Source organism: Passer domesticus, chromosome 7 (genome assembly GCF_036417665.1).
Source record: "Passer domesticus isolate bPasDom1 chromosome 7, bPasDom1.hap1, whole genome shotgun sequence".
In the NCBI taxonomy this organism is placed as follows: Eukaryota; Metazoa; Chordata; class Aves; order Passeriformes; family Passeridae; genus Passer; species Passer domesticus.
Genome location: NC_087480.1, coordinates 60,770,555 through 60,782,738, shown reverse-complemented (window position 1 = coordinate 60,782,738; position 12,184 = coordinate 60,770,555). Strand labels below are relative to the sequence as shown.

The 12,184-nt window shown below is 49.8% G+C and overlaps 1 protein-coding gene across 4 annotated transcripts in view; it reads right to left on the bottom strand.

Moving 5' to 3' along the window:
* Positions 1–4,336: 4,336 nt before the first annotated feature.
* ROR1 (receptor tyrosine kinase like orphan receptor 1) overlaps positions 4,337–12,184 on the bottom strand; it is a 150,233-nt gene continuing 142,385 nt past the window's right edge. For all 4 annotated transcript variants that reach the window (XM_064429131.1, XM_064429133.1, XM_064429132.1 and 1 more), the window contains 2 exons: positions 10,374–10,585; positions 4,337–7,312 (listed from right to left, as the gene is read on the bottom strand). In XM_064429131.1, coding sequence (XP_064285201.1) covers positions 5,888–7,312; positions 10,374–10,585 — 1,637 coding nt within the window. In that variant the 3' untranslated portion in view covers positions 4,337–5,887. The remainder of the gene's footprint in view (positions 7,313–10,373; positions 10,586–12,184) is intronic.

Sequence of the window (12,184 nt, the reverse complement as noted above, 5' to 3'; positions counted from 1 at the left end):
ATTTCCCTAAATTAAATTATGTTGTTTTTTTCCCCCTTTCTGCTCTGCCTGTTTGTATTTTCTGCCAATGTATTTGAAATCACCCCCTAGAGAAACCAGAACACCCAAGGCTCTACAAACCCTCAAAGCCCTGATCTCATTCTTAATTAGTGCAATTACACAGCCCTGGTGTGCTGCACTGGCTGCTCTCTGCCTGCAGTAATCCCAGTGAGCTCTTCATTTGGATCTGGATCTCCTTTAACTTCCCCCTCATCCTGCTCTGATTCCCAGGAAAGAGCCAGGAATGGCACACAGCTCCACAATTTGTTTTACTCATCATTAAAATGAAGTTGTTTGGAAAAATCCTGCAGACGTGGAGGGGAGAGGATCATTCCATGTGGTGGGAATGAGGACAGGAAGGCCAGGAAGAGTGCTCTGAGAAAAAAAAACTGGATTATTTTGTCCTAAAAACCCCCAAACCCAACAAAACCAGAGGACAGGAAATAACAGAGACCCACGTGGCAAATTAAAACACTTTATCACCCACCTTAAACCTCATCCCCACGCTCCTGACCAAGATTGCCAAGAGGAGAGGCCAGAAAGTTAAAAGTGAAATTATCAGCTGCCCTAAAGCCTTTCTGAAGAGCAGAGAGCTGGTGGGGCTGCAGATAATGGAGTGTAAATCCAGGGATCAAAGGCAGCCCTTCCCTGGTGGATCTGGGAATGAGTCCTGGCCACAGATCCAGCCCAGGCGCTCCTGTCATCATCTGCCCTCCCTGGGCTCGGCAGGGAACGGGAATGATTCCAGTCTGGAGAGGAACAGCAGTGATTCCAGTCTGGAGAGGAACAGGAGTGATTCCAGTCTGGAGAGGAACAGGAATGATTCCAGTCTGGAGAGGAACAGCAGTGATTCCAGTCTGGAGAGGAACAGCAGTGATTCCAGTCTGGAGAGGAACAGGAATGATTCCAGTCTGGAGAGGAACAGGAGTGATTCCAGTCTGGAGAGGAACAGGAGTGATTCCAGTCTGGAGAGGAACAGGAATGATTCCAGTCTGGAGAGGAACAGGAGTGATTCCAGTCTGGAGAGGAACAGGAGTGATTCCAGTCTGCACACGGAACAGGAGTGATTCCAGTCTGGAGAGGAACAGGAGTGATTCCAGTCTGGAGAGGAACAGGAGTGATCCCAGTCTGGAGAGGAACAGGAATGATTCCAGTCTGGAGAGGAACAGAAATTTGCCCAATCTGGCCTCTCCTCCCTGGGGAGGATCTTCCACCTGGTGTTAACACCAGCCCAAGTGTTTGGAATCCCTGCAGGATCAGAGCAGGGGCTCTGAGCTCTCCCTGGATCCTTCTCCTCTCCAGGGGAGCCCCCCCAGCTCTCCCAGCCTGGCTCCAGAGGGGCTCCAGCCCTGCAGCAGCTCCAGGGGCTCCTCTGGGCTCTCTCCAGCAGCTCCAGGTGCTGCTGCTGCTGGCCCAGGGCTGGGGCATCTCTGCAGGTGGGGCTCACCTGGGAGGGCAGAATTCCCCTCTCTGCTGCCCAGGAGGTTCAGGATCCCAGCACAGAGGGATGGGCAGGGGGATCTGACCCAGCCCAGCCCCATCCTGCTCCCAGGGCTCTCCCACTCTTTGTGCTGGGACTGCCCATCCCAGGTGCAGGGATTGGTGAGCAAAGGCAGCTGAGCTCCCATTAAAGGCTGGTTTTCCATGGATGGGATGTTTTGCCCATTCCCCAATGGCTCCAACCACCTGGAGCCAGGGGCTAAGCCACCCCAAAATCCAAATCCCAGACTCCAGCACTGCCCCCTCCATGGGGACCCATTCCACAGCTCGGGATGGACCCAGCACTCACTGAGGGGCACTGGGAATCCTTCTTGTCCCTGCTGCTCCAAAATGTGATTGGGTTTTTGGTAAACTCTGGAAATGCCCCCCAAACCCACTGGATTTACACAGATATTCCCAACCGATCCTGCTCCCAGCTCCACTCATGGTTCATAAACCCACGTGCTCCTTCTAAATCTAACAGAGTTTCTGCTTTTAAATTCCATAAGAAGAACCCAAATTCTCCACACAGCTGAAGGTTACAGCACTGCAGAATCCTCCTTTGTGTCCCAAGGTCAAAATTCATTTACCAAGAGCTGCTGTTCCCTCTGCAGGAGCAGATAAACCCCAGGGTTTAGGGTAAAACTCAGAAATGAAGGCCCAGAACCAGCCCAACACCATTCCCAAATGTGTTGCACTGTTAAATGGGAAATAAAGGACACCACAGATGCTTCCAATAATTCCAGTTTCGAGTCAATTTTCCCTCCTTTGTCTTAAAGAGCTTTTGATGTGCAGCCCCAATATTGTGTCTCTCTCTGTTTTTAATAATTTTCTATTACCTCAGCAATATAAACTGTCCTGCAATGGGCTGAACTTTAATCTGGGGGAGATCAAACAGGCACAAATACCATGGGCTGGAGAGTGACCAACTGGGGGGCAATATTCTCTCTCCTCCTATAAAAGACAGCCCACAGCAAGATAAGAAATTGCTGCTTGGATTGCACAGACATCACATCTTTGAGAGGCTCCAGGCCCATGCAAAGTGAATTTTCCCATTTTTTCCATGGATGTTCTGCAGCAGAACCAGCTGCTCATTCCACCCCCTGACCACAGAACCATGAATTCATAAAGAAACACTGGTTAAAATACTGTAACACACAAGAAAGATGCTGTCAAATTTTTTCTGCAAATGAAAAATTGCCTCTTTTTTTTTTTTTGTCTAGCAGTTTTGAAAAAATATTGTGTTGTTGTGCAAAAATGTTCTTCAGAACAACTCTGTTCAAAGCCTCTTTTTGCTGGCTCAGGACTCTGCTTTACAACCCCTGTGCTCACAGCAGAACCACCTGGGAGCTTGGGCTGCACCACCAAATCCCCCAAATCAGTGGGATAATGGGAAGGAATTGTTCCCTGGGAGCGGGGCAGGCCCTGGGATGGAATTCCCAAAGCAGCTGGGGCTGCCCAGGATCCCTGGCAGTGCCCAAGGCCAGGCTGGAGAACCCTGGGACAGTGGGAGGTGTCCCTGCCATGGGATGGGCTGGGATTGAAGGTTCTTCCCAAGCCAAAGCTCAGGAATTTGAGCTGAATCCTGCCCAAAAGCCAAATTCCTTCCTGCTGAAGGTGCAGGAACAGAGCCAGTGGAGGTGGGAGGTAAGCACACCTTGCAGAGCCTCGGATCCAGCAGGAATTTGTGCTTGGAGTGCTCTCCTGGCAGGCTGGAGCTGGGGGGTGTTTCAGGGCTCTCCTGGCGAATGGAGATCACAGGACAAGGAAATGGGATCGAGGATTCCCAAACCTTCCTGGAAATCCTTGTTCCTGCAAAGCAAGGCACAGATTCCCTCCTGACCTTATCCCTGAATAAACACAAATCCTGGGGAGTTCTGAGCTTTCCAGCCCTCGTTGCTGCACAGGCAGCTTTGGGCTTTCCTCTCAATCCAGAGAGTGCAGAATTCCAGCCCAGTCACTCCTCTGTGGGAACAAAGGATCCAAATCCCCATTTCAGCCTCTGCCTCAGTGGTCTTTACATCAGCAAATATTTATTCTCTTTCACAGCAACACAAGCAGCCTGGAGGGGATGAGACTGTGCAGGCTGAAGGCTCAGCAAACACCGTTTATCCAGAGTTTTATTCCCACTCCTCCAGAGCTCCTCCATCCAGCCAAGACTGCTGCATTTCCAGCAGCCCTGGCTGTGCTCCCTCCTTGAAGAAGGAAGGGATGGTGATTTAGCACCTGGAATTTTCCCTCTCCCTTTGTTTGCCACAAAACCAGCTTTCATCCCACGGCTGCGTTCCCACCTGAGGAGTGACCCCTCCATTTCTGGAAGCTTTTCTTTTCCACGGGACCTCACCAGTTCCTGCAGGTTTTCCCTCTCATCTCTCCCCGAGGAGCTCCTGCCTCTCTGTGTCACCTCCCTCTGCATCAGCTGTGAGCCAGACTGTGATTTCAGCCGCAGAATTCCCAGATTTCCCCGGCTGAGAGGGAGGGAGGGCAGGGAGAGGCCTTCCCAAGGCTTTCCAGGTGTGTTGCTCAGAGCTGGTTCTTGCCTGAAAATCCTTTAACCTCAAGGACCCGGCTTTGAAATAAAGGAGAAACCTCAAACTGCGCCGTGAGCGGCTTGAACGTAAAACCACAAAGTGTCTCAGGGATTACTTTATGATCCCACTGCTGCTCCTGAAGGATTTGGTTATTCCTAATTCCTGGTTAAAGCTGATGGCAGCTCAGCTTCCCTGGAAACTGGGAGCCAGGGATGCTCCCACGTCCTTCAGGACGGAGGAAATGCCGACGTGTTCGTGGTAAAACAATGTTTTAATAAACAGCAGCATAAAATAATCAGTGTTTAATATCATCTCTGGCACGTGAAATACAAAAATGCACATATCTCAGTTATAAAATAGCCTTTGTTATTACATTTTTTTTTCTCATGCTTGCCTAATTGAAATGCCCGTAATTAATAACTCAATCATCAAGTAATACAGTGATTAAACGCATGCAGTGAAAACAAAGAAAGATATTTGTATAAGGTAGTGGCTGAGTATCACCATAATATGTTTCAGGAACATCTACATCAGGGTAAAAATCAAAAGAAACAGCCCCAAGATATAAAATGCAGAGATGTATTTTCACTTCTGCTGTACAAAAAACATCATCACACTTTTGTGCAAAAAAGATAAAAATAAAGTCCTATTATACAACATTGTCAACTGAGCAAAAAGATTGTTTTTGTGGACAATAAAAATATCATTCAGTACAAAAGAAGAGTCTGTGGAAAACGTACCGTACACAGCACGTGTGTAACTCATTAAAGTGGTTTCAAATGGAGAATCTCGATTGGTTCTACCTGAATGGGTTTTTTAATGACACAAATGGTGCATTTCTAAGTGGAAAATCAGCACTAATTCACATTATTAGACACAATTGCTATCGATGGATTTGCTGCCTGATGGAATGTGAGCCTCCCTCTTTCCCGGGTTACTGGAGTCAGAGTCACTGAAATGACACAATAAATATTCCTGGGAAAGCTGATTGTCATCTCGAAAATTGTGGTTTGGCGCTTTTCCATTACACAGTTGCATAGCAACAAAAGGATATAAAATTCCTGCTTGAGCGACTAGATCATGAAACGCTATCTTTGAAGAAGTTGATTCAGGTTCTGAAATTAAAGCCCTTTAATTTCATTTCCTTTAAGGCAATTCCTTAAGAGCTCCAGCTGTCCTCAGCAGCCAGCAGCAGATGAGGTTTGTAGGCTGCAAGCTGATAACTGCAGCATTTGTGCTGTCACACAAATGACATTTTTTGGTACGAATCTGAGCTCAGACTCCCAACCAAACCAAAGACCAAAATCCCACCTGAAGCGATCGATTCAGCTCTCAGATCACACATTTGAAACACAATCCTCGACTGCAACATTTACAAATAGTTTCCCTATTGGCACTGAAATTGCACACCCAGATCTCCGAATCTTTGCATCTCCTAAAAAAAGAGACAAATATTAAAATATGGTTTTCAGTATTAAAAAAAAGTTCCTGTGATTCAAACCACACCGGAGCTTCAAAAAGCTGTGAAAAAGCATCAGATAAAATGTTTTTATTTTTAAAAAACCCCTCAGATTCCCTCTGCCCCTCTTTGAATTGTTGGTGGCACTTGGAGAAACGTGGCCAAGGCTGAGGATTCCCACCACGAGGATCCTTCTGGTCGTGCCTGCCCATCCTGGCGAGCAGTGAAGCTTCACAGAAGACACTTTGCTGCGATGTCTGTCCCAACAACCAGAAAAGGACCTCCAATAAAATATCTGAATAGAAAAAAAAACCAAAAATCTCTCCTAGCCCTTCCAAGTCTGCGTCCAGAGGGTTCTATTTACAAAGGCCTCGCGTATTTACAACTCCGCCGAGATCACCGAGTCGTTGGGTCCGTGCATGCTGGAGTCCCCCAGCAGGGAAGGCTGCTTGGAGTCCATTTTGTAGGGTTTCTGAGTTTTACTGCCAAACACCGCCATGCCCATGCCCACCGGGTGGCTGGGAATGGCCATGTGGGATAGCAAGGGAATGTTGGCTTCCTGGTTGGAGCCCGACGACGGCAGGCTGGTGACGTGGCCCGTGCTGGTGGAGCCGCTGGCGCTGCTGGGCGAGCGGCTCTTGGGAGGGGGGCAGTGCTGGATCACCCTGGGGGGAGCCTGCGGGGCGTAGTGGGGCGCGGGGAAGGCGGCGTAGCCCGGCGGGATGGGGTACCCGTTGATGGGGATGTAGCGCTGGTTCTGCGCCAGCGGCGGCCCCATGAACCCCGCCAGCTGGCCCTGGGGGATGCCCTGTGCCGGGAACATGTAGTTGGGGTACCGGGGGTTGCTGAGGTTGCTGACGGGGCTGGCGCTCAGGGAGGTGGTCTGGGTGGTGGCGTTGCCGCCCGAGGGGGTGGTGGAGCTGGTGTGGCTGGAGAGGCCCTCCCAGGAGCGCAGGCGCGCGTGGATCTCCTTGAAGCGCGGCCGGCGGGAGGGCAGGTCGTGCCAGCACTCCGTCATCAGGCTGTACATCCTGGGGGGACAGTCCTCGGAGCACGGCAGCAGCTGGCGCTTCCGGATCATCTCGATGACCTCCTGGTTGCTGAAGCCGTAATAGGGCTGGAGGCCGAAGCTGAATATTTCCCACAGAACCACCCCGAAGGACCAAATGTCGGAGTCGGAGGAGAACTTGCCGTACATGATGGCCTCGGGGGGCATCCAGCGGATGGGCAGCAGGGACTTGTTCTGCACCCTGTAGTAATCGGCCGAGTAGATCTCCCTGGAGAGCCCCAGGTCGGAGATCTTCACGTGGAGCTGCTCCCCGATCAGGATGTTGCGGGCGGCCAGGTCCTTGTGCACGAAGAAGTGTCCGGCCAGGTACTCCATGCCGGCGGCGATCTGCACGGCGATGTGCAGGAAGTCGCCGTGGTCCAGGCTGGACTTGACCGTGCCGTCCTCGTCGCTGCTGCAGCCCACGTCGGAGTGGGGCGAGCGCATGACCAGGAACTCGTGCAGGTCGCCCTGGTTGGTGTACTCGAAGAGCAGGCACACGGGCTGCTCCTGCGTCACCACGCCCAGCAGGCACACGATGTTGGGGTGGTGCAGCTCGGCCATCAGCGACGCTTCCTGCTGGAATTCCGCCCACTGCTGAGGGTTGTTGAAGTCCTTGAGGGTCTTGATGGCCACGAGCTGGGCGTGGTCCATGCCCGGCAGGTAGAGGTGGCCCTTGTAGATCTTCCCAAAGGCGCACTCCCCCAGCTCCTCCATGAAGCGCACGGCGGAGAGGGGCAGCTCCTTGGCCTTGCTCTGTGACAGAAACACCAATGACAGGTCAGCACTGAAAACAGCATTTTTAAAGTGAAATCTCTCGGTGCAGGATGCGTGGGAGCCAAGGAGATGGACACGGGAGCAGTGATCCCACTGGTGGCAGGCACAGCCCGAGAGACACCGGGTTCCAAATGGGATCATCAGGATCCAAACAGGATCACTGGGATCCAAATGGAATCACCAGGATCCAAACAGGATCACCAGGATCCAAACAGGATCACTGGGATCCAAATGGAATCACCAGGATCCAAACAGGATCACCAGGATCCAAACAGGATCACTGGGATCCAAATGGAATCACCAGGATCCAAACAGGATCACCAGGATCCAAACAGGATCACTGGGATCTAAATGGGATTACCAGGATCCAAACGGGATCACCATGCTCCCAAGGGTAACAAAAAGAATTCCTTTCCAGCCTCTCCACAAGGTCAGATACAAGAATTGGATCCACGTTCATGCAGGGACCATCAGCATCTCAACATTTGGCCTTGGGCATTCCTGTACTTGCAATTGAGCGTGACTAATTTCAGGAACTGGGGCAATTCCCATGCTCTAAGAGGTCCATGCTGAAGTGTTTTCTGGGCCAGGCCCTGGAGTTTTAGCAGGAAAAAAATGATTTTGTTTTAAAGACCATGTCCTTGTAGCCAGTTCTCCTGTGACTTTGCTGTTAACCCTTCCAGGTACAGCAGGGTCTGTTTCTGTTCCCACTTTCCTGTTCCATCCTGAAACTCTGACAGTGAGTTTCCCAAAGGGGAAAGGCAAACCTTTTAAACATTTATTGCCCTTTGGTGTGCAGACGTTCACTCCCGGGCCATAAAGAACCTGTATTATTCCCAACTTCCACTTGTGCTTGTAACACCCAAACCCACTCATTTAGGGCCCTCAGTAAATCCACAGGTAGTAATTTAAGGTTAATGACTTTGGGATTTAGGTTCTGTAAATTAGTGTAAACATTGGCATTTGCATTCCTGAAATCATGCAAGGCCAGCTTTCCAGTGGCAATGTGGGGGAAAACCTGACATTTCAAATAATCATAGAAAAAAGCAGTTTTTGCGTGAATTAATTCTGATTGTATTGATCACTTATGACTTTTATACAAACACTGCATTAATAACCATAATAATGATAATAATAATAATAATAAAGCCATTTAAGCAGGCAGCCCAGCAGACTGCACAGTGATGGCAGGAAATTAGCTATATTGTTGAGGAACAGATGGTTTATATTACCCAAATCCTTTAGGCTAAAACTTGTTTAGGTCTGGCATATTGTAAATTATATTTTAGTAATGAAAGTGAAATGACCTCTGTCTGACCTGAGCCTGGGTCCGTCTGTTTGAACCAACAGAGTGGAAAACTGGGGGAAGAAAATGAAGTCATAAAGTTTTGGCAGGAAGGGCTCATTTGGAGGGGAGCAGTTGTAAATCTGCTCAGCTTTTGTTTGACAAGTCTTTGTCACACACGGGTGTCCAAAATGTAGGGAAGTGTAAAATACACAAGAGGCAGCAGGTCAGGGGAAAGGGAGAGGGGAACCCACCCCTTCCAGCTCTTCTTCAGCTCCAGGACAAGATGTCCCTCATTTATTATATTTTTGAAGGCAATTAAAATCCCTTAACACTGGAGGAAATGCTAACATTCCTATTTATCCAAGCAAACAACTGCCTCAGTGGGAGCTTGAAGCTTAAACGTGTTTTCACCCAAAGCTGACATCAATTTTCAAAAGAAGATTTCTTTTCCTTTCCTTGAAAATATTGGTTGAAAGGCCATCAAAACACTGGAGACAGGGAGAGCTGGCTTTCCCAGTGGGAAAATCCTGAATTAGCATAAATAAATGAAAATATTCCTGCAGCACATGACTTGCAAATTGAAAGGAAAGAGAGTGGTCAATATTTGCAAACATTTCCAGGAATTTCTGCTTTCCTGTGCTGTGAGTGCCAGCAGGAAAGGTGGGAATTGCATCCTCAATAAAAGGATGCTGGCATTCCCATTATCTTTAGGATTGAACCCCAAATTCCCAGCAGAACAGGGAGCAAGAGGCAACCCCAAATTTAACAAAATATTCCAGGAGATTGGATGCAAGATGCAGTTTGGACACTGACTTTTTAAAAAGTTTTTTTTACTGCCACCAACATTTTGAGCTAAAACCACCCCAAACTGTGCAGGAAGGCTGGAATTGGGAACTCCAAGGAAAATGAAGATAAATTCACCAGGCCTGTGTGTGTGTGGGATTGAAATACAGTTTTTCACTCTAAAAGAACAAAGCCCACCAAATTCCAAACGAGCAAAGCCCATCAAGGTCTTGAAGAACCATAAAATATCCCAAGGTGGAAGGACCCCCGAGGATCAGGAGCCTTGGCATGGTGGAACACAGGGGAAATGCTCCTGCAGGGCATTCCTGTGCCTGTGGATGGCAGGAGGCACCTCCAGCCCTGCCTGGGGGCCACAGCCAGGTCTGCACATCCCACCAGGAAATAGGAACACGAGGTTGGTCACACTTCAATCCAAATTTTTGAAATTCTTCCTGGACGTGGGGCTGTGGTGAAGCCAAACAGCAGCAGCAGGAGCTGTGCTGCAGGCAGAGCTTTGAGGCTGCTTTGGACATTTCTGCTTTTAGCTGAGGGAATGGGGAAGCCTGAAAACCCAGGAACAAATCTTTCCCAAGGTGATTTTAGCTGAGTGAAAGGTGACAGATGAACTGAGCAGAGCCATGAAAACTCTCCTGAGGAAATGCTGAATCACAGCTTCACCTGCATTACCCTCTCACTTAAATGAGGTGTTTTAGAGATGCTTCAGGAAGGCCTTTCTTGCTTTATCACTCCATTTAAACTTTAAAACTCCATTATTTCTCCAGAGACACTGACACACAGGAATGCCCCCTTGGTCCAGCACATGCTGCTGCTGCTGCTGAGAAACCCCTCACAGAAATCACACAGATCCCAGGCTGGGAACCCCCTGAACACCTCAGTGCTGGGTGGTTTGAAGCCTTTCCCTCCCTGCCTGTGGAGGCAGCGGGTGTGGAGGCAGAACTGAGGGTTTACCTTTGGTTTGTAGGCGTTGAGCATGGACATCTCCACGTTCTGCCCCCGGACGTGCTTGGGCTGCCTCTGCACCGGAGGGGACGAGGACTTCTGGTTGTTCCTGCAGATGCAGATGAAGAAGAACAGCAAGGCTATGGCCAGGGGAATGGTGACACTTGGCACCAGGATGTACAGGATTTCCATTTTATTCTTTTCCTTGGAGTCCTTGTAATCTGGTTCAGAAAGGAAAAAAAAAAACCCACAAGGAATGAAGCATCCCACGGAGTCAAACACATCACTGGGTCAACGAAAAGTGTTAAAAAGAATAAAACATCCTTTTTATATTGCTGAAATCCACCTTGAATGATGTTTTATTTAATTAATATTAAAAGGAGAAATTATTTTGTGGAGGAACAGCTCTGTGAGGACACACAGGAGCCGTCCCTGCCAGGTCAAACCTACTGATGGGCAGGAAACAGTGGAATGCTGTGACATGGCCTTGGCTTGGGCTGAAATGAAGTCATGGGCTAACACAGGTCCACAGAAAAGGGAATTGCTAAAACACCTTATAGAAGAAGCTTGTGGGAAGTGCCCCTTCCCATGGCAGGGAGATGGAACAAAATTATTTTTAAGGTCCCTTTCCAGCCAGAGCATTCTGTGATTCCAAGAAAAGCTCTGGTGGGAATACAATCTCCTGATTTTGTGTCTTGGTTTGAGACAATTTAAAGGACAACACTCTGGATTGAGCTGCTTCCCTTTAAAGGTTCAACGAGCCCCTTTCCAGCAAAAAGGAATGGGTACAAGCAGAAGGAAGTGAAAGAAGAACAGTTCAGTGCAAGCAGAACCAGGCAAGCAGTGTGAGGTGCCAGGAAAGCTGGAGCAGGGATAGAAGGGAGGAAGCTGAAGAGCTGGGAAGGAGGATGGTGTAACACAGCCCAAAGGCTCCCTGCAACCCCTGCTCCCTCTCAGGGCTCTTCCCAGAGCATTTTGGAAACATTTTGGATCCCCTCTCTGCCACTGCCCAGGATCCCCAGCACTGCATTCCCTGGAGAAGCTTTGGGAGGAGCTCAGGCAGCCCAGCAGGAGGACAAGGACAGATCCCCATCCTGAGAGTCCCAGGGACAGGCACAGATCCCCATCCTGACAGTCCCAGGGACAGGGACAGGCACAGATCCCAATCCTGAGAGTCCCAGGGACAGGGACAGGCACAGATCCCCCTCCTGAGAGTCCCAGGGACAGGCACAGATCCCCATCCTGACAGTCCCAGGGACAGGGACAGGCACAGATCCCCCTCCTGAGAGTCCCAGGGACAGGCACAGATCCCCATCCTGAGAGTCCCAGGGACAGGCACAGATCCCCATCCTGGGAGTCCCAGGGACAGGCACAGATCCCCATCCTGAGAGTCCCAGGGACAGGCACAGATCCCCATCCTGGGAGTCCCAGGGACAGGCACAGATCCCCATCCTGAGTGCCCCGGCAGGGCACACAGAGCCTGCCCTGCTCTGCCATTTCCCAGGAGCATTCCCAAGGCTTAGGGTGGAATTCCACCCGGATTAACGCGCTCACTCCAGGGGACTGGAGGATCCCTGGAGCCCTGGCTGTTTCCAAGGGACTTGGGAATGCCTGAGGCTGCCTTGGGGAGCCTGGGAGAAGAGGGAATGTTTTATTATCCCTGCAGGGTCACTGCAGTTTGTTTGTCTGTGTTTTCCAGGCTGGATTTGTACAAGTGCTTAGCGGCCCACACAGATCTCTTTTATGCACTTCATTAAACATGAACTTGATCTGAAGCTTGGGCTCGACTCAAATTGTGACAGAGGCAAAGTTCAAATGGT